This window comes from Meleagris gallopavo, chromosome 17, assembly GCF_000146605.3.
Source record: "Meleagris gallopavo isolate NT-WF06-2002-E0010 breed Aviagen turkey brand Nicholas breeding stock chromosome 17, Turkey_5.1, whole genome shotgun sequence".
Taxonomy (NCBI): domain Eukaryota; kingdom Metazoa; phylum Chordata; class Aves; order Galliformes; family Phasianidae; genus Meleagris; species Meleagris gallopavo.
Window position 1 is genome coordinate 5,818,997 of NC_015027.2, and position 24,050 is coordinate 5,843,046.

At 40.2% G+C, this 24,050-nt stretch overlaps 1 protein-coding gene across 1 annotated transcript in view; it reads left to right on the forward strand.

Moving 5' to 3' along the window:
* Positions 1–1,013: 1,013 nt before the first annotated feature.
* The window catches only part of MLXIP (MLX interacting protein), a 28,653-nt gene continuing 5,616 nt past the window's right edge, over positions 1,014–24,050 (forward strand). Inside the window, exons 1-16 of the mRNA XM_010720134.2 lie at positions 1,014–1,042; positions 7,128–7,234; positions 7,544–7,629; positions 8,401–8,490; positions 8,776–8,817; positions 10,048–10,219; positions 11,179–11,268; positions 11,791–11,882; positions 12,006–12,669; positions 15,000–15,121; positions 15,772–15,958; positions 16,764–16,888; positions 18,394–18,495; positions 20,198–20,325; positions 21,373–21,496; positions 23,609–23,738. Of these exons, the coding sequence (XP_010718436.1) occupies positions 1,029–1,042; positions 7,128–7,234; positions 7,544–7,629; positions 8,401–8,490; positions 8,776–8,817; positions 10,048–10,219; positions 11,179–11,268; positions 11,791–11,882; positions 12,006–12,669; positions 15,000–15,121; positions 15,772–15,958; positions 16,764–16,888; positions 18,394–18,495; positions 20,198–20,325; positions 21,373–21,496; positions 23,609–23,738 (2,275 nt within the window). The 5' untranslated portion in view covers positions 1,014–1,028. The remainder of the gene's footprint in view (positions 1,043–7,127; positions 7,235–7,543; positions 7,630–8,400; positions 8,491–8,775; positions 8,818–10,047; positions 10,220–11,178; positions 11,269–11,790; positions 11,883–12,005; positions 12,670–14,999; positions 15,122–15,771; positions 15,959–16,763; positions 16,889–18,393; positions 18,496–20,197; positions 20,326–21,372; positions 21,497–23,608; positions 23,739–24,050) is intronic.

Consider the following 24,050-nt stretch of genomic DNA (forward strand, 5'->3'; position numbering starts at 1 on the left):
TGAGTGGTGGTGTTGTTAACCCTAGATAATAACCTATAAATTCAATTATGGGCACTGAGAAATAAACAGCATTAGGGGCCAGCAGTGTGCTTAATGCTTGAGATGTGCTGCATGCCATTGATTCTGTGCACAGGCAGAGAGACTTGGGATATGGAAAAAATTGCATGTGAGCCTATAATTAAACCTTTTAATCACAAGAAATATATATACATACATGCAGTATAAATTCAGAAGCTTCCAGCCTTTTTTATTGTTTGAATATGCTACCATAAGTATCATTTTATTGAGGTATCATTGAATCCCACATAATAAGCATGCATTGATGTTCAGTTCCAGAGATTTGAAATCCACTGCCTTAAAGAACAGAATACTTAGAAATGGTGGTACTTTTCACTTTGTGTGCTCTCCACATCTACATCTTCACTGCCAGGAGAATAAATGACAGATTGTCATCTTACACCAAAATAGGAACTTTGGGTGGCAGTGTTTATTTAAACAAAAATCAGAACAAGTTCCTATGGAGGATTGTTTTTTTTGTTTTTTTTTAATGTAAGTCTACATTGCTGCAAAAGATTTGTGGCTCTTAGTTGTAAGATTTTTTACTGTTCACTGTGTTTGCAATGCTTTCTTCTGAGAGAAGGTCTGATATTCTTAACTGTGAACAATGCAGGTGTTGCTGGCAGACACCAGAAATAGTTCAGAAAACGCACGTTATTTTAATGTTTATTTGTAAAGGCAGAAAAACCTTTTGCCACAAAGATACAAACTGATCCTATTTTGTCTGAGCTCTCCAGCCAAGCGAGAGAACAATCAGGACTGCTTGCTTCTCCTGTCTTCAGTGACCAAACACTGAAGTGCTCTTTACATGAGAGTATCTGATAGTTCTTTAAAGAAAGTCTTGATGTTTAATAGTTAAAGTACATGATGTCCTGAAAAGCTTTGATATTTGTGAAGTATGTGATCTTTGTAGGTGGGTGAAGTATAGCAAGGATCAAGGAGAGGTTTTGCTCCAGAGTTGTCAGTGATGGATGGTGACAACAGGGTGAGTTTCTTGGTCTTTTGACCAAAATATCATTGCTGTTATTCATGAAGTTTTTTCTCCTTTTTGCTGTTCCAGTTCTGTAGTGAAGTGAGACCATGTTGGGTGAAATCTGAGAAGGGAAACATTTTTAGAAATATCCTTTGATTTCCTTTTAATTTTTTTTTAACTGGAAAACAGAAACTATCCAAATATTTTGAGTCTCTAAATAGACACTGGCTGAAGGACGCCGCAGCCTCCAGGTCTCCTGGAGATTTGTGCTGGCCTTTATTCCCCTTCAGCCCATGCTGTCTCAGCGTTTCTCCAGTGGTCCTTCCCAGCTGTCCACAAGCCTTCCTGGAGCAGCTCTAGCTTGTGTTATGTTTGGCTAAAATTGCAGTACAAGCCCCTTGTGCTCGACTGACCTAATGGTGTGTAAAAAGCTGTCAGTGTAGCTACGGCAATGTGTGCAAAACGTGGGACTCTGTGCTGCTCCTGCTGAGGAGGACATGGAGCAGCACCAGGCAGTGCTTGAGACCCAGCAGTGCTGAGCTGTGCTTTTCACTGTCAGTGGATGTGTGTTCTTTGTCGGGAGCCCTGACCTCATGAGCCTTTGTTTAGGCAAATTAGCTTTCCAACTTAAATGTTACATTTTTAAGATCAATAAACGAAGGCTTGTAATGTGTCTTTTCAGCCAGGAATGTTTGCTCCTGTGGTGTGACTGATCTCTTACCTTCCTGTTCCTTTTTAGGAGGTGCATCTCTGGGTGCAAGAGGTCGAGGTAATCTGTCCTTGGCAGGTGTTGCAATTCCAGCTAATCACTTTTTTTTTAATGCTTCTGTCATGAAAATGATATATTTAGACAGAAAGTATTTGTGCCTTTTAGTCCCTTTGACCGAAGTATTATTTTTAAATGGAGAAGAATCAACCTCTGGGAGTGTTTGGTTGATTTATGCAACTTCAGCATGAAGCCCCTATCTGTGGAGTGTGGGCAGTATGAAAGCCCTCCTCAGGCTGGAATCTGTTGCTGCACGTGGATTCCAGGTAGGGAAGATGAACTTTATAACCCCAAGAAAATGAGCAATTGTAATGCTTGCTTGGCTGGGATTAGTGTCCTGAGGCTGCAACTGGGATTAACTTTGTAGATATGAACTTGAGGATGTGAAAGTGTGGCCTCCCTGCAATGCCTGCAGACTTGCTCAGTGTAGGAAAGTTTGCATTTCACTTGCCTGCTTTGCTGGTCCAGCACACAATACATATCATCTGATTCTCTGAATGAACCTTTGTTTGGGAAAATATTGTTAGTTTTGGCCCTTGTGGAGCTGAGCTTACAGGTCCAGCTCTCCAGCAAAACCAATTGGAGATTAAAAAAGAAACTAAAACCAATTCCTGCAAAAAATGCTGGGGAGAAGCCAAAGAGTTCCTTTTCTATGTTGCTGAACAGCTTAATCTATTCAGCTACTGTAATATCAAGTCAGATTTTTTTTCTATTGATTAAATTAAGAGTCTCTACCATCACTTGCTATTAAAAGAAAAATTAGTCTACCTCAAAAGATTGAGTGGCCGTGTATGGGAAGGAGCTGGAAAACAAGTGCAGAAGAAGGGAGTTTTAGGATAGGAGTTATCAAGGCAAAAAGGATATTCCAGACAAAGTCAGTGGGAATCTGTTAACAAACAGAAGAACAAAGTGCCCTTCTGTAGTTTGTTCCTATAACTGAATGTACAAGATTCAGGTATGAAAAAAACGTTTTCTTTCGACCATATTACATAAGATACATATTGTCCATATGAGAAACTGTTCCTGCAAGCCTGTGGTGGCTGCATGTTGAGGTACCTTTGCTGTGTTTGCTGAGAATATATATTTGGGCAGCAGGGTCAGGCCTGTGGAATCTGAGCCTGGCGCTCAGAGGTTTATGTTTGAATTCCACTTAGGATAGATCTGGGCCAGGTGCTGCTATGTGAGTGCAGAACTAAAAAGTAACTTCTGTGCTAGAGTCAACTCTAGCAACAGCTTTTCCTTGTCCCTAAATACCAAAATAAGTGAAAGAGGGTGGGAATGAAGCTTTCATGTGTAGAGCGTAGTGGTCTCAAAAATCTGTCCCACTTCTAACTCTCATTCACACACTTGGTAGCTATGAGCATTCAGTCTTACTGTTTGTCTCCTTGTTTTAAGCAAGAGATCATGCAGTGCTTTTCCTCTCTCACAGGGTATTTTTCAGACCTCTTGTGCAGTATTTAGTTCACTACAATTGCAAAATAACTTGCCAGCTGGAGTTCCTCTGTCAGCAGCATTTGCGTGTCATGGTGTGGAGTATGAACTTAGTTTTTATCTGAATGGGAAAAGAGGATTTTTCAAACTAGTGTTGGAGGCAAAGTTTTCCCTAGTGACTCCTATGGGGAACAGAAAAGTTGGAAACAGTGATGTGCTACAGTTCTGATGGTTTCAGAGGTAGATCAAAACCAGGAAACTACAGGTTGAATTAGAAACAACTAAGAAGTTTCTGCTATACTATCCTATGTAGTTTTAGTTTAATGCTTATGCAAGGCATCTGTTAATTGTCTAGATAAGCTGTCCAGAGCAGCCTCCAGCAGATCAGTTGTTCTCTGGCTTTTCAGTCCTCTTTGTAGAAACCAATGTTTCCTGAAATAATGATTTTCTACTTAGTACTGGGAAAAAACAACCACGACAACCCAATCTCATCTGGTTTTGTACAAGGAAGTCACATATTTCTCCAGCATTGCTTGCATGAGCCAGCACATCCTGTATGCTGCTGGCACACAGTCCTTTTCTGTCCAAATGTGGAGGGTGATGGTGTCACATGGCTTGATGTTGTTCAAAGTCCATCTTAAAACTCTCTGGTTTCAGGGAGGAGAACAGGGGATTCTTCTGTTGTAAGTTGTTTTACGGTGTCAGAGCGTGATCATGTTACTACTGATGTCACCAGGAGTTTTTCCACTGCCTTTAGAGGAGCTGGATTGAATGGTTTATCAGTATTTTAATTACAAAGGGCTACTGGCTTAATTCTGAAGTCATCTCAACAGCTTTGAATGGCATCTCATGTGCCCCAGACCTGTTAAGGAAGAAGGTTATTCATTTGTATTGTCCCTGCTGGGTCAAAATCGTCACTAAAGTGTCCTGTAAGATCACTCATTAACTCATTAACTGATCTGTTAGATAGTACTTGTGAACTATACACTTAAAATTATGTTCATTGCTAATCATCAGCAGGAGACATCCCTTTAACATACAGTCAGGGAAAAAGCATCCATGGGTACTGCTTGTCTGTGTATGCCAGAAATGCTTTATTCTGGATTTTATTAATTGAAACCAAATCGCTGAGGTTCTTAGAGGTAGAGCTTTGACTAAAAATAGGTGTTGCTAGGGCAAAAGTCTGGATTGTAGAGCGTTAGAATACACACCTTCTCCTAAGTGACTTTTTAATTTTTTGTAGAAAAAGTTAAAATTCGAATGTATTTGTGTTTAAGGAGATCAGGTCATGCCCTCACAACAGGCATCTGTTTCTTGCATCTTGCTGCAAATCTTGTGACGTTTGAGGGTTTTCCGTTGCTTTTAAAACACAGCTGTTCTTCCTGGAATTTCAGAAATGTGTGGAGCTGTGTGTTCTTCTGACAGATCAGGTGTGTATGTGCCTGCTTGGATCTCAATTGCCTGAGAAAGGTCCTGAGCTGGGACAAGCTATCAAAAATCTTGGGAACGGGCTCTGACCTTTTTCGGTGTGTCCAGAACTTGCAGGTGAGCTGCAGGAAGGGAAGTGGCTGCCTTGTTTCTCTGTGGTTTCTCTTCTGAGAGCTGTGGCTCCTCTGAAGCTCACAGGGGCTGCTGTGTCCTATGGTGCTTCCAGCTCTGGTGGTTGTGCAGCTGCAGCTTTTGTAGTTGGCTTATGGTCAAAGATGTTTGGTTTTGGGAGATGGAGATCTCTACATGAGAGTTCTGCATTCCTGAAATGTATTGTGCATTATCCATCGAGCCGTTTTCACTCGGAGTTTGGCAATGGTAAAGATAGCAAAGTCTCATACTTCAGCATTGCTTGTGTGAGCCAGCACGTCCTGCGCAGTGCAGGCGGTGCAGCTGGCAGCAAGGCAGCAGCGAGAGCTGCGTTCCCTGCCTCCCCCAGCTCCTGCTTATGGCTGGATGTAGCTGTCACAGCCTGTGCCTTCTCAGGGATGCTTCCCTCCTTTGCAGCCAGCACTCCTGGGGAGCTGCGGCAGCGGTTGTAGGAAGAATGAGGTTTGGGAAAGCTGTGCTCCCAGGTACGTTGGGGATGTGCAGCTGATCAGCAAGCCGTTCTGTATCCCTGGAGGAGTTGTGGTGGTCTGAGCAGCTGGGGAGCTGGCAGCAACAGCAGATAGCGGTTATCTGAGTAGGTGAATTTTTCTTTGTTTCATTTTGCTTTGCTTCTTTAAAACCTGAAGGTGGGTTTCAGTTAGGCTGCTGCTTTCAGTCACAGTGTTGTTCCAAGTAATTGAATTTGGACTAGTATCTAAATATTGTTGTCAGCTTCATGCTGTTTTCTCTCGTTAAGGGTAGAGGCGTTTCACTTATGACCTCAAGCTGGGTTTGTACTTTGCTCCCATGGGAACTAAAAATAATAATTATTTTGAGAATAGGTTCTTAATCACTTCCTTCTTTTGATGCTCTACTTTTTGTTTAGTATTTTGGAAGAATGTAATAGAGAACATTTTAAACTATTTGTGTTTAAATTCCAGTTTTAATTGGCTCCTTGAAGGTGTAATGATCTCTTGTATATTCTTCACAGTTCCTTTCAGGGATTTTTATTTTTTTATTATTCTAAAGGAAAGCATTTGTTCTTGTTTTGCCAAATGAACATTACCAGTTTTGTTGCTTTGGCAGACTGTCCAGACACATGCAGCAACTGAGATGAACATTAAGTTGACAGACTTCTTAGTCAAAGGTGTGTGGGCATTTTGTCAGTGTTAGTGATGTGTCAGCGTGTTAATGACTTCTTTCTGAACTGTAAATGTGCACATGAGAAATGGAGAAGCCATGTCTTAGCCTAGATTTGAAAGAAATGCTAAGCCAAGAGACTTGAAGTTTTGGGACGGAGCTGATTGTGCTTGGAGTGCTGGGGAGGTGGTGAGACAGCTTGCGGAGATGGGGGGATTATTCAACAGGAAGAGCAACAGCAGACTTGCAGAGAGCTTGAAAACAGAATGAGAAGGGGCTCTGAATGAATGGATGGATCTGCTGTCTGCCCCAAACTCACAGATCACAGAAAATGAGAGGGGGGAACCTGGGAGAGGAGCAGCACATGTACTTTAATTTGTGTTTTGAATAACTACATTTGGAGTATTTCCTACTTCCTCTGATCTGTCAATAGCATGGATTAATGATTCATGAAGGTGTTGTAAGGGCTGGGAAGTTGGTGTTTGTCATGTTTGTGTTGTTTCTTCCTTTTTCTTCTCCTCCAACCCTAAGGCTATTCATACATCAGCTATTTCTCTTTCCAATCTTCCCCTTCCTTGGAGAAACGTTACTATTTCTAGGCTGATGGTGAATCAGTGTGCCAGCTTGCTCAGCTGTGTTTATCAGCACTATAGAGGTGGTGGGTGGTGGTTTCTCTTGGGCAGAAACTGGTATTTCATTCATTCTTTCCAGTATTACCATTCCAGAAAATCAAATGGAACTGCAGGAATGAACTTGTGTTGACTTCATCCAGCTCCCTGGCAAAATCCAAGCCAGATAAAACTATAATACAGCCAAACCTGCAAAATTTTAGTTTCAAGTACTCTTATTGTCAGTTAATGGAAGTCATAGGCTGAAATTTGGGAAGACTGAACACTAGCAAGAGGAAAAATGTGTAGGGGTGAAATGAGTTGCAATCCTGAAATGCTTGCAAAACCTGTTGTGACAGTTGTTAGCAGGGAGATAAGAATGTGAAGTCTTGAAAACTGCTCTCTGGTGTGTAGATCAGTAAGCATTGGACAGCATAAGGCAAAAGTTGTCATGAGCCAATCATGGTTGCTTATGCGTCTTCCTGTTGGCAGTTTTTGGGGGACATTTCGTCTTGATAGCAGCAGCAAGAGATAAACTGAAATCAGAATGATTTTGCTTTCTGTTTTGTTTTAGTGGGAAGCTAGTTTCTCCAAAATGGAAAAATTTTAAAGGCTTGAAACTTCAGTGGAGAGATAAAATCCGTCTCAATAACGCCATCTGGAGGGCATGGTACATGCAGTGTAAGTATTAAATTGGGCTGTGTCAGTTGCTATAAAATATTTTCAGAGCGACACATGCAAGAAGCAAGAGAGATTGGAAATTACTGCTTAATGAAAAGCTCAGAAATCTGCGATGTGAGGATAGCTGTTGTGGCTCTATCTTTGGATCAGTGCTCTCAGGGATATCCATGAAATCTCTTCATTTCCTCTTGGCTGTTGGGAGGAGCCCCGGCAATATTTTTTTTTTCCCCCACATGTTTCTGTTGTGGTAACAGGGCTCCCTGTAGAGCCCACATTTCTTGAGCGCTTGGATTTTCATTCCTGTTTCAGACCTCGAGAAGCGCAAGAATCCAGTGTGCCATTTTGTGACTCCCCTGGATGGCTCTGTTGATGTAGATGAACATCGTCGGCCAGAGGTATGTACCAGCTGAGAAAAGGACTAATGAGCTCTAGAGATTATACTATGTTTTCTACTCCACTAGATAGGAAAGCAGCTTAGTAGTTCTGTGCTCCATTGTCTTTATTTTTTTAAAAGGAACCATTAACATGAAGAAAGTGTGTTGTTGAACCCATGTTTCATAGTTTTTTTCCTGTTGAGGTGATCAGGGAACATCCAAAAGTCTCTATTGTGTCTGTGTTCTAGTTTGGTGAAGTGCAGTTTGAATGGTTAACTGCTCTCTTCTGACTATTCAGTGATAGCTGTTTTTGGAACTGAATTTATGTGACCCTATGAGAGTTTTCTGTATCTTCAGTTGATGAAGTGTAATTTCAAGACGAGAGAACTTATTTTAATCTGTCAAGGTAACTTCACAAAAAGAGTGAATGTGTGTTTGTGTACCTCCATTGTCATGCTTCTGCACAAAATGGAAACAAACAGTTGCCCTTTGGCTCCTTGTAGAAGATCAGTGGGGCCATTGATGTGGCAGTAGATGTAGCTCTCTGTACTGTAAAACTGTCGTATAATTTACAAATGCTATACCCTTCTCTTGTTTCATCTTCCTCACAATAAACTACTGCTGTCAGATATGCTCTGGGACAACTGGGCTGCTGATACATGAGCTCAAACAAAATTAAGGGGATTTCTTTATGTTTTTTCTTCCTGAATACTTGCTTGGAAACTTATTAAACATTCAACCATTATGTGATTCTGTGTAATTCATGGTATGTGTTTGTATCTGTGTTCTCAGGCCATTGCAACAGAAGGAAAGTACTGGAAACGGAGGATTGAAATTGTCATCAGGGAATACCACAAGTGGAGAACATACTTCAAGAAAAGGGTCTGTTCGTTTCACAGTTAATCTAGCATAGTTAAGTAGTATGTTGTTGCTTTTTGAGTTTTGATGTCCCTTTTGCTAGCATGCAGTAATACTTAAAGCAGAGATTACGTGAGTACTTTAAGGTACTCTAAGGTGTACTCTACTCAATAATCCCACTAAATAAAAAATGATTGTGCAGTGACTAATTGTGCATGAGAGGACATTGCAAATTTTGCAGTCGGGTCTTCTACTGGTATATGTGGGATGTATTCTGACTTTAAGATCTGTTTTGTTCTCCATTTGCAGTTACAGAAACATAAAGATGAAGATCTGTCAAGTTTGGTCAGGGTAAGTGATACCAGAGAAAAGTGGCTGCACTTATGCTTGTAGAAGCTGCAATAAGTAACATGCAGTAGCTTGTACAGATTAAAATCTAAAGACAAGCATCCTGCTGAAGTCTTAATTAAGGTCAGACAGCTTAATGCTTCTACACCATGAAGAGCAATGTAAGATTTCTAGTTTAAATTGGATAGAAGAGAGGTTGAATTTAAAGTGCTGTGACAGAACAAATGAGAAGCAGTTTTGGATGTGCAGAGAGATCAATCTCCTGGAGAACTGGCATGCTATTTCATCTTGTTACTGAGTCATAACTGGCACTACTTCCTTGCTTGTGTAACTGGATGTGAGAGGATGTGTGCAGTACATTGTTGATCTTCCTGCTGTCACAACACTGGCAAATAACATGCCAGGATCCTAAAAATGGCAAGATATTTAGAAGAGCAACAGTACTATAAATTAGCATGAAAACAAAATTTTTTATAAAGCCATCAAATCTGTTCTAGGCATATAAAATGATCAGAAGTATTATTCTGATTTTTTTTTCTTTTCTTTTTGGAGTTGAACATAAATCTGGATCTGTCCCAGCTTCACAAAACTCTCAGGTGTTTTGGCAGTGAGCTCCAATGTACCACCATGGTATTTTGGCGTTGTTAGTGCTGCATGCTGACTCAGCCACAAGAAGCTGACTATGTTTCTAGTCTGCAGCAAAAAAAAATAAAATAGTTGGCCTTAGTCTGTAATGAAGGAAGATTAAGCAAAATCACATTATGTTGTATTTTTCACAGGGTAAAAATACCCACAAGTTTATACAGGTACTTTACATGAAGTTAGATTAAGTAAATTTCAGATTTAATTATGCTTCAAGATAGGAATTATTTGCTTTGAGTTTTTGCTATGTGTGTTATTTTAAATCTTTATGCAAGGTATAGCTGCAAATACATACATACACTCAGTGAAATTAGAAAATATTGCTGCAGTTATTTGGTCTTATGTATTACTAGTCTGCACCTGTTTTTGGGGCAAAAATTTCTCCCATGCTGTTAGCACATGGGCTAACTTCTGTAGAAGCGTTTTGTTGTTCAAATCTGTGAGCTGAAGTATTGTTTGAAGTACCACTGATCTGTTTCAGCCCATTTGAATGACTCTTAAAAGTTTGAAAAGTGACAGTCATTCTTATATTTCTGCAGCTGAATGCTTTAGCATTGTCTAGGCAGCCTGACTTTTCTTTTTCTTTGGCAGGATGATGATGTGGTTCTCTGGCAAAAAAGAAGATATGGTAGAGAAACTCCTGTCCCTATGGAGGAGGGCAGCCTCTTGGATGCGGATATGCTTATGTCTGAGTTCACCGACACCCTGTTCTCCACACTGTCTTCACATCAGTTGGTCTCCTGGCCAAATCCCAGAGAGATAGGTATTTGTTGGCTGTTAGCTGTGTTGATTGTGCAGTGGGAACCTCTAGGAGAAATCTTGTTTGTTGCTTTTCTAGTCTTGCTTAAGAAATTGTATCTTACTTTGACAGATTAAAATAAGTCAGAGAATGTAGCTATTTAATAGTTTGTAGGTTATTGAATCCCAGTTAATCATCCAAATATCATTTCTTAGTGTTTTTTTTCACTTTTCCTAGTGTTGCCCTCTAACGTTGTTCTGAATAAATCCCTAAAGAGCAGTATTTAATTTCTGTGGTGATTTAAGGCGTTGTTATTTAAAGCAGTTGTGTGTACTTTTAAGGGAATACTTTTTTTTTCTAGCTTCCAAATCCTTTCATGTGTCCTTTAGAAAAAGTGAGAGTCACATCCCCTGTACAAACAATCCCAAGAGCAGTGCGTTTCTGTTGACCACTTGCTGACTGAAGGCTCTGAATCACTGATAAGACAGCAGATGTCCATGGTGCGTTGTCCTTGCTGTGTAGGTGTTTGAGCTGAGCAACTTCAGACCCACTGTAGTTTACATGAAGTGTACTTTAAGCAAAATGGATAATGGCTTATTTTAAGATATTATTGTTCAAGTTGTGATCCCCAGTGAGTTTGTGTGTTGTGCAGCAGGGCCAGGGCAGGAGGTTTGGGAGCAACAAGCCTGTGAGGTATCCATGCTAGCCAATCCTCAGCTGTTAGTGAGAACCTTGAGAGTTTCACTTCTCCTTTTTACTAATTGAAAGTTTAATTCCCTGATTGTCCATTATTAGAACTGTGAAGTAATTTTGAAAGAAGGCAGATGCTCCATTTGTTTTGCAGTATTTTTTTTTCTGTAAAATTCCTGACCAAGTCTGGCTGTGGAGCATGTCTCGGTGCTCTAGCAAGTGCCGTATTCCTACTGTGTGAGTTACTGCTCAAGGGATACAAAGCTGATCTCTGTCTTTCTTGAATTTTCCAGCGCACTTAGGAAATGCTGACATGATTCAACCAGGGCTTATACCTCTCCAGCCAAATTTTGATTTCATGGACACTTTTGAGCCTTTTCAGGGTAAGAATTTGACATATAGTCAATTAATTTCTTAAAAATTGCAGTGATTTAAGAACTAGTGTTTAATTAGTTTAAGAACTAGTGTTAAACAGAAGATAAATGTTGCAGATATCTACTCTCTTCAGAAAGAAGGGATTTAAGTGAAAGGTAAACAAAACATGGAAGTCAAAAGTGACATCTGTTTGCTGGGCCTCTGTTCAGCTTGCATCAGATCACTGAGTTTCGTGGGACTGCACTGAGAATCAGCTCTTGAGTATCTACATACAGGTGAACTATGAACAGTATGTTAATTTTTTTTGCCTCATCCTCAGCTTGAATGAGAACTGAGGTCTGCCCTGAAGAGATGAGCTTTTCTAGAAGACAACAATGGATTGCTCAGTTGGCTGGATAAAGTAAAAATCTCATGGTTTCATTCCTTGCTAAATAATATTGCTATTCCTGGAAATTCTAATATTTCATGGTGTGGTGCTGGACCATAAATATTAGAGGAAAAAAAGTAATAGATGACTTCTTATATTTCAGATTTATTCACACCTAGTCGTTCCAGTGCTTATTTCCCTTCTGTGTCTGCTGTCAGTTCAACTACAACAGACAGCAGCAGTCATTCTTCTCAGGTAAGCATTCTCAGCATTTAAAACAGCCTCATTGCAGACATCTATGACTTACACATGAGCAAAAAGATTTTTAGCTTGAAGGGGTCACATCTGAACCCATACCTTTTTCTTCTTTTCTGTCAGTCTCCTGTCCTGCCGTCGGGTTCACTGCCCAACACGCTTCCATCTGGGAACATCAGCGATGGACTGATTGCTTCCTCAGTAACTTCTCCTGTCATTCCTGATGTTGGCACTGACCAGTGTTCCAGCATTAGAAGTGGGGGATCTTTCATCCAGCCAGCAGACTTTGCTCCTGACTCGTCTCTGAGTGGCCCACAGACTTTTTTGCCAGTGTTTCAGACACCTTTGCCACTGCTTCAACCTGCAACACAACAGCACCAGTCCCCGTTGCCAGCAGTGCCTCTGAATACTAGCTTAAACTCTCCACCATCTGCTTTTGCAGCACCGGAAACCCAAAAGTTTGGCCTCTGTGAATCTACAGTTATCACCCACACAGCTTCTGCAACGCTGACACACAATGCCCCTGCCACCACCTTCAGCCAGAGCCAGAACCTTGTCCTGGCAACACAGCAGCCAGGAGCAGGAGTGCCTTGTAACCTGGCTTTCCAGACTACTGTCCTGCAGGGACAGCCCCGGCCTCAGCTGCAGTCCCAACTGACATTTGCACTCCCCAAAGCTGTTCCCCTGGCTAGTGCTGGGACAAGGCCCAAACAGTCACAAAAAATAGCGTCTGCTCCGAAGCCTGAAACAGTGTCCTTAGTATTAAAGAATGCCTTCATCACCCCAGGTGAGAAAAAACAGTGGGTGACATTCTTTTTTGAGTGGAACTGGCAGGAGGGGAACAAATTCTTGTTTTTCTTGGTTTACATAATGATTGAAAATACAGCTTCCTGAGGGTGTGCAAGAGATCATCCAGACTACTGGCATGTGGCTATACTACAGTGGGGGGCTCTGGACTGGGAGAATTGGAAGCAGTTTGGTTGTGTGTGCAGAGCTGACTTGTCAAAAAGGTCATGCATGGGGAGGTTTTCAGCCCTGGGATTGCGTCTCCTTTGTAAAATTTCTGCTGGGTTACGTAGGTGCATCAGCACGTGGGTTGACCAGAGCTCTGCATAACTCTTACGCTACTGAAACCTTGTTTTTGATACTTAATACTGTTCTTAGCTCTCCTTCAAAACATTTGGCCGCACAGTAGTGTGGCAGGGGACTGTGTGAGATGGGGAATGGCAGGTCTGTCATTGGCTCAGCTGGTTGCCCTGGACAAGTCACCGTGCCTGTTTTTGCGCCATCATGCCCTACAACACTACAGTGCTGACATATGTACCTTAGTAACGCTTTGAACATATTCTGATGCTCATCTCAGCCTGCCTGAAACTCTTTGAGACAGAGTTCAGCTAGAGAGCAGTTGTTGAAGTGGACTGCAGTGTTGGTTCAGATGGAAGATGGATATGTGCCCACAAATCATTCCATAAATCATCAATGCTTAGCAGGACTGGGGTGAGGAGAACCAATTCACCTTGGGTGTGATTTGGAGACAGTAGAATTTCACAAGGGCAAGAATAACGTGTGAGCAGAGAAGGTTTTGTCTGTGGTTCTTCTTGTGGGAAAGTTCAAGAGAAGAGCAGGACAGGCAGTAAACTTTGTCTTGGAATTACTGCACTCTGTTTTCAAACTTGTGCTGGCTGGGATCCAGGTGACCTCAGCTGCCTGGAACGTGCAACAACAATCCAAGAAAAACCCTCCTATGAGGAGTATCCTTAAATAGGCTTTACGAAGTTGAAGGTATGTCAGCCAGGGCTTGTCACTGAGCAGGTGTTCCTGGCAACATTTCTATCTGTAGTGCTTATTAAGCACAAGCCTATGTATTTACAGCAGCCAAGATGTTACTTACATAGTAAAGCATCGTGAACAACTCTAGCAGTCAGAAAGCCTTTGTTCCTAGTATATGCAGTGCATTTGGTTCCTCACCCCTTGTGTGCTTTCCCAATACTACTTCACTTTCTTCTGGACCACCACAACTAACAGTTTGGTTTCTCTTGTAGTTTTAAAGCCATTGGTGTTTTTTATTCCTAGCAGCAACGTGTGTTCAGAGATCACAGTGCTCCTAAACTGCTGGGACACCAAGCTCAGAGCTCAAAGTCAAAACTTTTTGTAAAGACTGAAGCTTTATTTTTGACAGCGATGTAGACATCAGTACTTATAACTGAGGTGTCAATGTGTTCAGGACAAACAAATAATCTCATGACTGTAAAATGAACTGCATTATAATATCTAGAAAGGGATGTGTTTTGCTTACTGTCTTGTGAAATAATGACTCAAATAAGATTATCTCATCAGGCAAACAGTTTTGCATGGGAAAGAATTGTTGTCTCCACTTCAGTGTAAATATTCTGAGCAAGTGAGCTGAAACAAATACACAGGCTAGAGGGATATTCAGTAAGTTTGGCTTTAGTTTTCTCAAAAAGCATGCAGAAGCATTGTTTTTGCGTGATTCTTCCCTTAGTGATAATATAGGATAGTTAGTTGTGTTCTCTGTAAAGTCTGTGCAAAACCAATGTCGGCATTAACATACATCTACACTGGTTAAACTGAGACCCTAACTGCTAGAAAGGAAAAAAAAAAAAAACCAGACAAAAAACAACCTACCTTATCTAGGGCGAGGATTCTAATTCCTGTCATAGGTGCAAGCTTCCTATAGAGATGATGATCTTTGAGATTTTTTTTTAAACTTTCATTGTGGAGACAGCTGCTGCTGTTTACAATTAGCTCTAGCTTTATAACCATGTAGAATTCTTGGTCCTTTAACAGTTTCTCTGGAAATTTGATGATTTGCAGTCACATTTGGTTGTCTCATATAAAGCAGCTGTAAAACCAGGTAGTGAAAGATGTTAGCAGAGCGAAGTGGTGAGGAAGAGAATTTAATATACGGACAAGGAAGAATGGACTTATGGAACTGAGATTATCAGAAAACTGATGGCACTTTATAAGGCAGTGAAATAGTACAGTATAAGTGCCTGTTCCCCCTGTTCGGTGCCCAATATTTTCATAATTTCATACATAATAATCACCTTCCTTTTTTTTTTCCGTTAACTATTCTAATTTAATTGTGTTCTTCAGCTGCCTTTCAGGGACAGTCCAGAGCTGTGATTGTAACTCCCACACCTTTAAAAAGAGAGGGGATTTTGACGCCTGCCATGTCTCAGTCTAATGTTGCAATTGCACCAGCTGGAATTGCCAGAGTAAGGAGAATTTTAAAAATGTTTGGTTTTCTTAAGGTCAGTTTTTGTAAGCTGTTAGAGCCATAGTGAGCTCAAGGGGGCAACTAATCCACCAATTTTCAACTGTTACCAGCATGTGTGCAGTCTGCATTATGTTTGCTTATTTTTATTTGAAGCATTTTGTGGACCTGAAAGTACCATCTAGTTTTCACAGCCTCTGTCTCACCATATGATTACAAATTGAAACTCATACACTGTACTCCTAGTGGGGATGGTTTCTGCTTTTCATTGATCATGCAGAAGGTAGAAAGAACCTGGGGTACTTGCCTTTCTGTTTTCAAGTTGGAAAGTATGCCTAAAGTTTGAGTGGGTTTTCCAGTATGTTGTATACAGAAAGATGGAACTAGATTTTAGTATGTTGTGCTGTTGCTGTGTTGCAATACTGCATTAAGTTCTGAAGGGATGCTGGTTTCCTGCCAGAAGTCTGGCTTCAGTGCCTGACAGTTCCCTAAAGTATCAGTTTCGTGTCATCAGACTGTTAGTGGTGTATTAATTTGTTACTTTTAGCCAAAGACAAGATAATATATGCTTCTTCTTTCCTTCTCATTTTCTCCTTCTTTCTCTCCCTTTTTCTTTTTTTTTTCTTTTTTTCCCCTCCATGCTGCTCCCAGCCTCCTGGGGTGACAGAGTTCCGCAGTAACATTCTGGTTGGTCCAGCACAGCAAGCGTCAAGTAGCCAACAGAGCCAGTCCACGGTCTCACACCTCTTCTCTACTAATGTAGTCCAGGATGTGCTGGTGAAAGGAGAGCAAATCTCTTCCCACAGTAGCAGTTCACAAGTTCCCTCACCTACACCTAGTAAGTTAGAAATTTGTAAGCATCCTCTCTCCCCTGCATGTGCTGGTATTTCCATTGATTAGGTAAGGTGTAATTGGGCCTTGAAGATTCCAGGATACTTCTTGAAGGAAAAGCTTTTTGGGCCCTCCTACCCTCCTGTTTCAGTTGCATCCAACTGTTGACAATTTTTTCTTAAACTAGTGTGCAGTGTTCCCACAAACTGTGACTTTGTGCTTTCTGTAAATGATTCCTTTCTGAAATTATGTTCCATTGTATTCACAAAGGACTAATTAAACTCATTTGAAGGGCATTGGTATAGAAAGTGCTGAATAGGTTTATTGTTCAGTATAATTTTGATTGGATACTCTCAGACACGATCGTTAATGGTAGGTAGGCATAAGGACTCCTCTTGCGTGCATGTTGACAGAGCAGCATCTGGGCCAGATTTAGATAGGTATGCTGGTTTTGGTGGTAGATTGCTTAAGTATTACTCTTGTGTCCCTGGCCATTATGGCTTCAAATGGGGGAGTCTAGCATCATAGTGGAATTAGATCCTGTGTGCTTTTGATTGTGTGTGTATTTGTGTGGATATAAAAGGAGTATAATGTATTGCTATTCAGGATGTCATTAGCCTTGTGCCCTGGAATACTAAGCTTTTCCAGAAATCTTGGCATTTTCTACCATGTGTAGCATCTGGCTGCTATATCAATGAACATAACTTAAATGTCTGCTGCATTTTAGTTGTGTTCCAAATAGAATCTTCACAGCAGTTGTATTTGCTACAGAATATTGTTTGTTAATGACTTGTCTTTCTTCTTTTATGAAGGCCGAGACTGTCAGAATTCTGGCCAGGCTTCTCCCTGCACCTCAGAGCAGAGCCCCAGTCCACAGTCTCCTCAGAACAGCTGCTCAGGAAAACTTGCCACTGATTCTCCATTGGCTGCACTTAAGGTGTGTGTTCTTTCCTTTCAGGTGCTTTTCTTTGCTTTTGTTAGTCGCTTTTTTCCCCTGGTATCTGACTGTGGACTGAAGCTTTGCTTCAGGAAAGTGGAATACTTGTGCTTGAGGGCTTAGCTTGCGTTCCATCTGTGCTGCTCTGTTCAATTTAGGATGTTGAACTTTAATCTACTCCATTCCTCAGAGATGCCTCATCAGAGAGGCCAGACTTAACTGTACCTCTGCAGGTCCTTACGGACATGAGAGCAGGTTCCTGCTCTGGCTCGCAGGAGCCTTATGCTGCAACTCATTTTATTTGGTCAGAGGTGTCACGTTTAGTTTTATAAACTGGCTTTTTGCCGTTGTCTGTTGGAGCTCTTCAGCTTTAGCCATTGCTGAAGGATGAGTTCTTGACCTGTTGAGTGAGTTAACATGTCTTCAGTGATGCTTTTGCAGCTCTACAGAGAAGCATCTACAAAAACTCTAGAGTTAGAGCTGTGAAATACTTCAGGAGTAAAATTCCTTTTTTTTCTTTTCTGAGGAACAGGTTGTTAGGACAGGCCAGTAGTGGGGAAGTGACCACTAGATGGAGCAGTTCTCTTAAAAGAAAACGCTGCGGTGTGACGGGCGTTAGGGCTCTTCATGGCTATTTGAAGACACTTGAGTGAGCAGGAATTGCTTTGCATTCGTTTTGACAGTAATTGTTCTGCAAGATAAGAGAGGATGTGTTGTTTCCTTGTCTCTAGATGTACTCTCCTTGCTCCTCAGCATTCTTAGTTAAGCTAAACAGTTTTGTATTGCTTAGTAACATTTTTTTTCCAGGTTGGCAAAAACTTGGAGGGCATTGGAAATCTATGCTGTATTTTCTTGCACTTTCTGTGGTTTTGGGCAGTGACTTAACTACTTCACTATACTGCTCTCCTTACTTGTGAATTGGGATGATGATGGGCTGAACTTGGAAAGCCTCGTTCTGCAGAAAACACATTCTCAAGGAGAAAACTCCTTATTTTTTGCCTAAGGGTTTTGCTGGAAGCAACTTCACCATTACTAATGCTACAAAGGAAAATGTTAATTCCTGACAGTCTTTATCCTCAGGGTATGCCAGAATTGTGGATTTTTCTTATTTTTTTAATCAGAAAACCTACTGATGTTAATTGACATTCTGTGCATGTATTAGGTAAAAAATATATATAAAAATTGTTCTAAACTTAAAGACTTAAACAAAATGCTAATTATGTGCCTAAAATATAGAATTTGACATCAAGGAAAAAAAAACATTTAAGAGTCTTAAAAAGAAATTCTTATTTTGAAGGAAATTTTACAAGGTTTAGAATTGAATTTAATACTCCGCATGTTTCTTTTTAATCACTTAAACCACTTGCAAGTTTACAATCCTATGGCTTGGACTGGAAAGACAATGAATGCTGCAGTTCAACAAAAATGACACTGTGGACTTGAATAGCAGAAGTAATTGTAGCAGTAGAACAGTAAAAGAAAACAGCACAATTTTATTTACACAGAATCAAAGAATGAAGCGTATTTCATCAGAACAGAAACGAAGGTTTAATATCAGGATTGGCTGCAGTACCCTGAACAGCTTGGTTTCAGCCAACTCCAAGTCGGTAAGTAAATTTGCAGCTTTAATGGTTTAATAGGGAGTTTAAGAAAGCCATTCTGAAAAAGAATTCTCTCTACTGTTGACTGACTATGCCAGTTAGTCAGTGAAGATGGTTAAAATGAGATCCTTGGAAAGGGAAGGATGATAAATTCATGGCTTACGGTTGATGTGAGAGAGCCCTTTAGATGTTGCATGTGTTGATGCAGATTCAAATGTTGATCGAGTCCTCTCTGATGAGAGACTGTGGCTTTAAAGCCAACAGGGAAAGAATAAAACTGATTTTTACAATTCTTGTTGCTCGAACAAGAAGATTTTGTCACATTTGCAGCATAGAATAATAACTACATTTATTGTCAGGTCACCTTTACTTCTGATGTACTGCTTTTTTTTACCCATTCTGGAGGGATTCTGGTCCCCAGAACTGGACTCAAAAAAGTGTGTCCAGTCAGTACTGTGAGCTTGTTCTGCCTGAACGATGAGCCAGCAAGAAGCCAGGTATAGATGCTGTTGAGCCTGGCAAAATATACCTTGATGTTTGACCTGAGCTAATAAACACACCTTTGAGCAGTTTGTTAGCATAGGCTTCGTGCTGTGTTAACTACAGCTTAGAGCATGGTAGAGCAATGCTGTACAACTGCAATTACCATTCACAGGTGTCCAAAAATGTCCACTGAAATTTCTAAAACTTATTACACGTGCTGGTCTGTTACTTCCTGAGTGCAGTTAGAAGTCTGACCATTTTAGGCTACGTTGAAAACCCCTATTGGACTCCTGACATCTGATATCACCCATCTGCCTTCAAGAATTTGCCTTTATACCCCAGCCTTTCACATGTTCTCAGTTTTTCCCTGTCACTTGTTTTTTGTGCGTAGATTTACAAAGGAAAAAAATCCTTTCTCATTGTCAAGCTTAAGAACTTACTCTGATGCTGGTTAATCTTAATTCACTAAACTGGAACTAAAGTCAACACAGGTTTCTCTGCAATGCAACTTTCTAAACATCCTTAAATACCACTGCCTCATGAAACGTGGAGAATATGAAAACTTGTTGTCATCACATGGATGTGTTTACATTTGTTTTATTTTCTATGTTTAGGCTATAAATTATCAGAATCTCACTGCTTATTTTTATAGCCTATTTGAAAGGTAGTGATTTTCTTGATAATTTGACTTTAGTGAAATGTTTATTTCTGAAGTACAGGTTTTTGTTTCCTCAGAACTGAAAGTGTATTTTAAAAAGATCTGTGACATTATTTGTCTCCTTTGGTGATAGCTAACCCGTTTTACCTTCTGTTTGAACAACTTCAGGCTTTCCAGACTAAGTTGTCAGAAATGAACAATGCTTCTAACAGCACAAAAAATTTTTCAGCAGGTGCAGCACATCCTTCAGTACTGCCAGCATTTCTAGAAGATCAATAATGAAATAAATGGTTTGAATATATTGCTTTCAACAGAATAGAAAAGATGTGATTTGGGGAAGAAAACAACCTCTGCAGCCATTTTCTCTGTATTAGTGTGCAGATGGGAGTCGAATAAATGAGGAGTTCAGTATTAAGTGTTCCTGCGTACCTATGTGTGCTTTGGCAGGATGAAGGAAATTAAAAGGTGCTGAAGTGCTTTTCTGGGTGTTACCACAGGTTAGAAGCAAATTCTTCATCCATCTAGCTTTGTTCCAGAAAGTGAGCTCTATGTTTGTGTTTGGTCTAGATCAGCCATGCAATCACTCTCCAGAAAACAGTAGAATATATCGCTAAACTACAGCAGGAAAGAACACAGATGCAAGAGGAAACCAGGCGCCTTCGGGAAGAAATCGAGGAGCTAAACGCTGCCATCATGTGAGATTTTGGGAGATTTCTGTCATGGAGCAGAGCAGCTTGAATGTTGCTTTGGCTAACAGCAGGGGATGTTTGCCTCAGATGTCGTGCCAAACAACAGATGGGTATTGAACAGAAGTGCTACCAACTTCCAAACAAAAAGCAAAGTCGTTCTGGGATGGGCATTGGTAGCAAATCTTGTGGATTTTCAGCAAGCTCTGAGCGTGAATGCACAACAGTGACAGCATCAGAAAAGATGCGTTAGATCAGTTAGAAGTGTTCTGAGAAGTCAGTGATGATTCTTTAAAAAACTTGGGCTCACTGGGGGATGAAACGCTCCTATTCTTCATGATGGCTTTGCTGCAGTTTTCTTTCCTCATGCACTCAGTTTATACTGGAAGTGACGTGGTTGGTTATGTAGGACCTGGAATCATGAGCATGCCACTGACTGAATGTAACTGATAAATCAGTTCACCCTCCTGGTGTCCCTGCTTCCTCTGTGGGTTTACGATAGTTAAGTGCTATTGAAAAGCATGTTCAGAACCCCAGTGAGTTTTCTTCCACATACAGAAGTGTTAGGCTTAGGCATTACATTAGACTTATCAGCAAATCAAAATCTTTCTTAAAAAAGAAAAAGAAAAAAAAGTATGATAATTTGTTTGGTTTTATTTTAAATTGATCTGTTTCTTAAGAATCTTTGTAGCATTTTATTCTGTAACACTGTCCAGGAGTTAGTCTGTAAATTTTAACTTGACTCCTAATGTGCCTTTTTCTGAATGGATCCCAAAAACTACTTTGTTCTGTTATACTCTGCTTTCAGTTATGTTGCTTGTAAAAAGGAGTTTGTAGCAGCTTGAAAAATTGCTTTGCTGCATGAATATAAACACGATTGGAAAACTCTGTATCTCTGGCTGTAACAAATAAACTCAGGGTAGGGAATCATGCAGAGGGAAACCACCTCAGTTTGAGATACTAGGGTTGCACACATTTCTATTGCTGTAATTTAGTCTGTAAAAGAAGTTTGTCATTCCTGGTGGAGATTCTGACCTCAGAGCTTCTTCTTCTCAGTTCTTGCCAACAGCGACTCCCTGCTACTGGTGTCCCAGTAACACGGCAGAGGTTTGACCACATAAGGTGTATGTTTGAAGAGTACGTGAGAAATAATACGCTCCAGAACTGGAAGTTCTGGATTGTATCCTTTCATATTGACCTGCAGAACTTGAGGTTTGGTACTAACATGTTTTGAAGCAATAACTTGGATTCTGATGCTGTGATTTCAGCCAAGTTGTTTAAAGTAATGCATGTCTAGAGCTTTCATTCACATCTGTGTATGGAAATACTTTATATGTTGTTGTGAGGCAAATTTGTTCGTTTTAAAGTATTTGGAAGAAATGTGGTACAAAGGCATTAGGTGGTTATACTCCAAGAAATGAGCAATTACATGTTTCTCTAACTAGCTTTTTCTCACTTTTTGCAGAGAATTATTGAGAACTGCAAAAATTGCTTAAATAAAGAAAAAAATTATTATAGACAGTTACTGAAACTGTTGGGGCAGTTTTGAAAACTTGCAACTTTTCCCTTTTTTTCCCCCTAGATTTCTTTGTCTTTCATTATGACAGTGAATCAACTTAGTTTCTCTTTACTTCTCCAGTCCAGCAGCTCATTTACAGATGAATGATAATGCAAGAGGTGGATTTCCACAAGCAGGGAACAGAACCAGGTTAGCTAATCCAAATGTACTAGTTTGGATCAAATATGATTAGCTTGAGTCAGTTCAGGGATGTTAGTAATTAGCAGAGTGGAAGTGTAGTTATTAATGAGCAGAAGCATTAACCTTCCTTCTTCTCATTAAGCCTTTGTATGTTTGTATTTATATGTATTCTGTGTTTTTGTACTTGGATGGTTATCCTTCCTGGCATCTTAGATGATCAGAGTGTATAAGACCTGCTTTGTGCATGCATGAAGAATAGCACTTAATACTTTCAGTATGTGAAAATGCTTTATTTTTTGATGTTTGGTTTATGTTAGTCCTAGAAAGCCAAATTCTCCCTTTTAGCATCCTTTTAGGTAACAATTCTTAGCAAGATCTCACTGCAGTCACTTGGTGCAGTAATAGCACTAGCTCTGAAACAGTTTCAGGTGAGTTACAAAAGTTCACTTTATTGAAAAATCAGCAGAATTTTAATGTAACAACAAAAACTGTAGTTGAGCTTGTAGTATCAAGTACTATTGTAGCTGGTAAAATGGAAGGTTGACAGGCTAAGTAGTCTTTCCCAGCTTTTCCTTTCCTTGTAGCTGTGAGGGGACAGTTGTCCAACAACTGGATAGAAACTTCAGCCACTGCTGACATATTTCTGAATGTCGTGCACTAAAAAGTTAGAAGATTGAGAGGTGAGTGGTGGTAATTTTTTTTTTTTTAAATCTCCTTGTGAAATGACTGTAAGAGAGAGAAGGGCAGTTTCTTTACAAATATGAGAATACTACGGTTTCTGTTGCATATGAGAGGGAAATGAGTTATCTGTTCTTGAGCTACTGGAGATAACTCAAGGGTGAAGTACTTATGAATAGTAGAATATCAGCAGAAGAGTACACAGTCACTCTGTACGAGTCCATAACCACATGTAAATCCCCTAGAGTATTCCAGGCAGTTGCTGGACTTACCTTGATTGTTAGCCACGGTGACGAAGATAGGAGTGTATGACAAAGTGGAGATCAGTTTGGCCACAGTCTCACACGTTGCTGACTGTATTCTGAAAATCCCTTCTGGGATAACAGGGTAAAGCCACAGATTCTGAGCCTTCAGATGAGTTTTTAAGAAGCCAGTTGTATGATAATCGTTTCTAAACTATAGGTGTATTTACTTGATGAGTTACCATGTCAGTGTTATAGTGAACTGTTTTGAGTTCACTATAGTGGTGATCATTCTAGGAAACCTCACATGAAAGCCTGAGAAACACAGCCAACAAAGGCTTTTTGTGATGCTCTGCACATGTTAATACAATACAAGGTGAGAGTTCTGTCTGCTCTTTTACTGCCAGAAATGTTATTGGTGGCTTGTAGCCCATCCTTGCAAGCAGTAACTACAGAAAGCTAAAGGAAGAACCTGATAATTCTTAGCATGCAGCTGGTTTGCAGGAGATAAGGTCGATCTCAGATACAGGAATTTTGCAAAAATGAATTAATATTGGTAGAACTAGCAACTGAAGTTCAAATTTTTCCCTGCAGTTTGAGCTGTGTTATTTTTTCCCTTAGAATGTTTTGTACTCCTTCTTTGTCGTCTCCCTTAACGTTTCATGATTTGCAGTTCAGCATTATTATTAAGCCATTGTTTGAGTCCTTCAATGGAATGGTTTCGACAACAAGCTTTAAAGATCTGAATCAAACTGCAATAGCCTGGTTGGATCAGCACTGTTCCCTCCCTGTTCTGAGGCCAAGTAAGTGAATTTCTATCAAGCAGTAATTCAAGATCATAGTAAATGAGTCCATATAATAAAAGTAATACCTTTTCCCAAGAGTCAGCGTATGACAGAAGCATATGATGCTCAATATGACTTTCAGTCTCTTTTTACTGTTGCAGCGAACAGTGAAAAGAACTTTTGACTATAAGGTATTTAATTGCCTGCTTAAGGCTGAACAGAAAAAATAATTATTGCTGAATACAGATTCCGGAATTTAAACAGTCTCAATCTGCATTTAGAGTTCAAATATTCAACTTCAGTTGGAGTAAAGTTTGACAGTGTGATTTG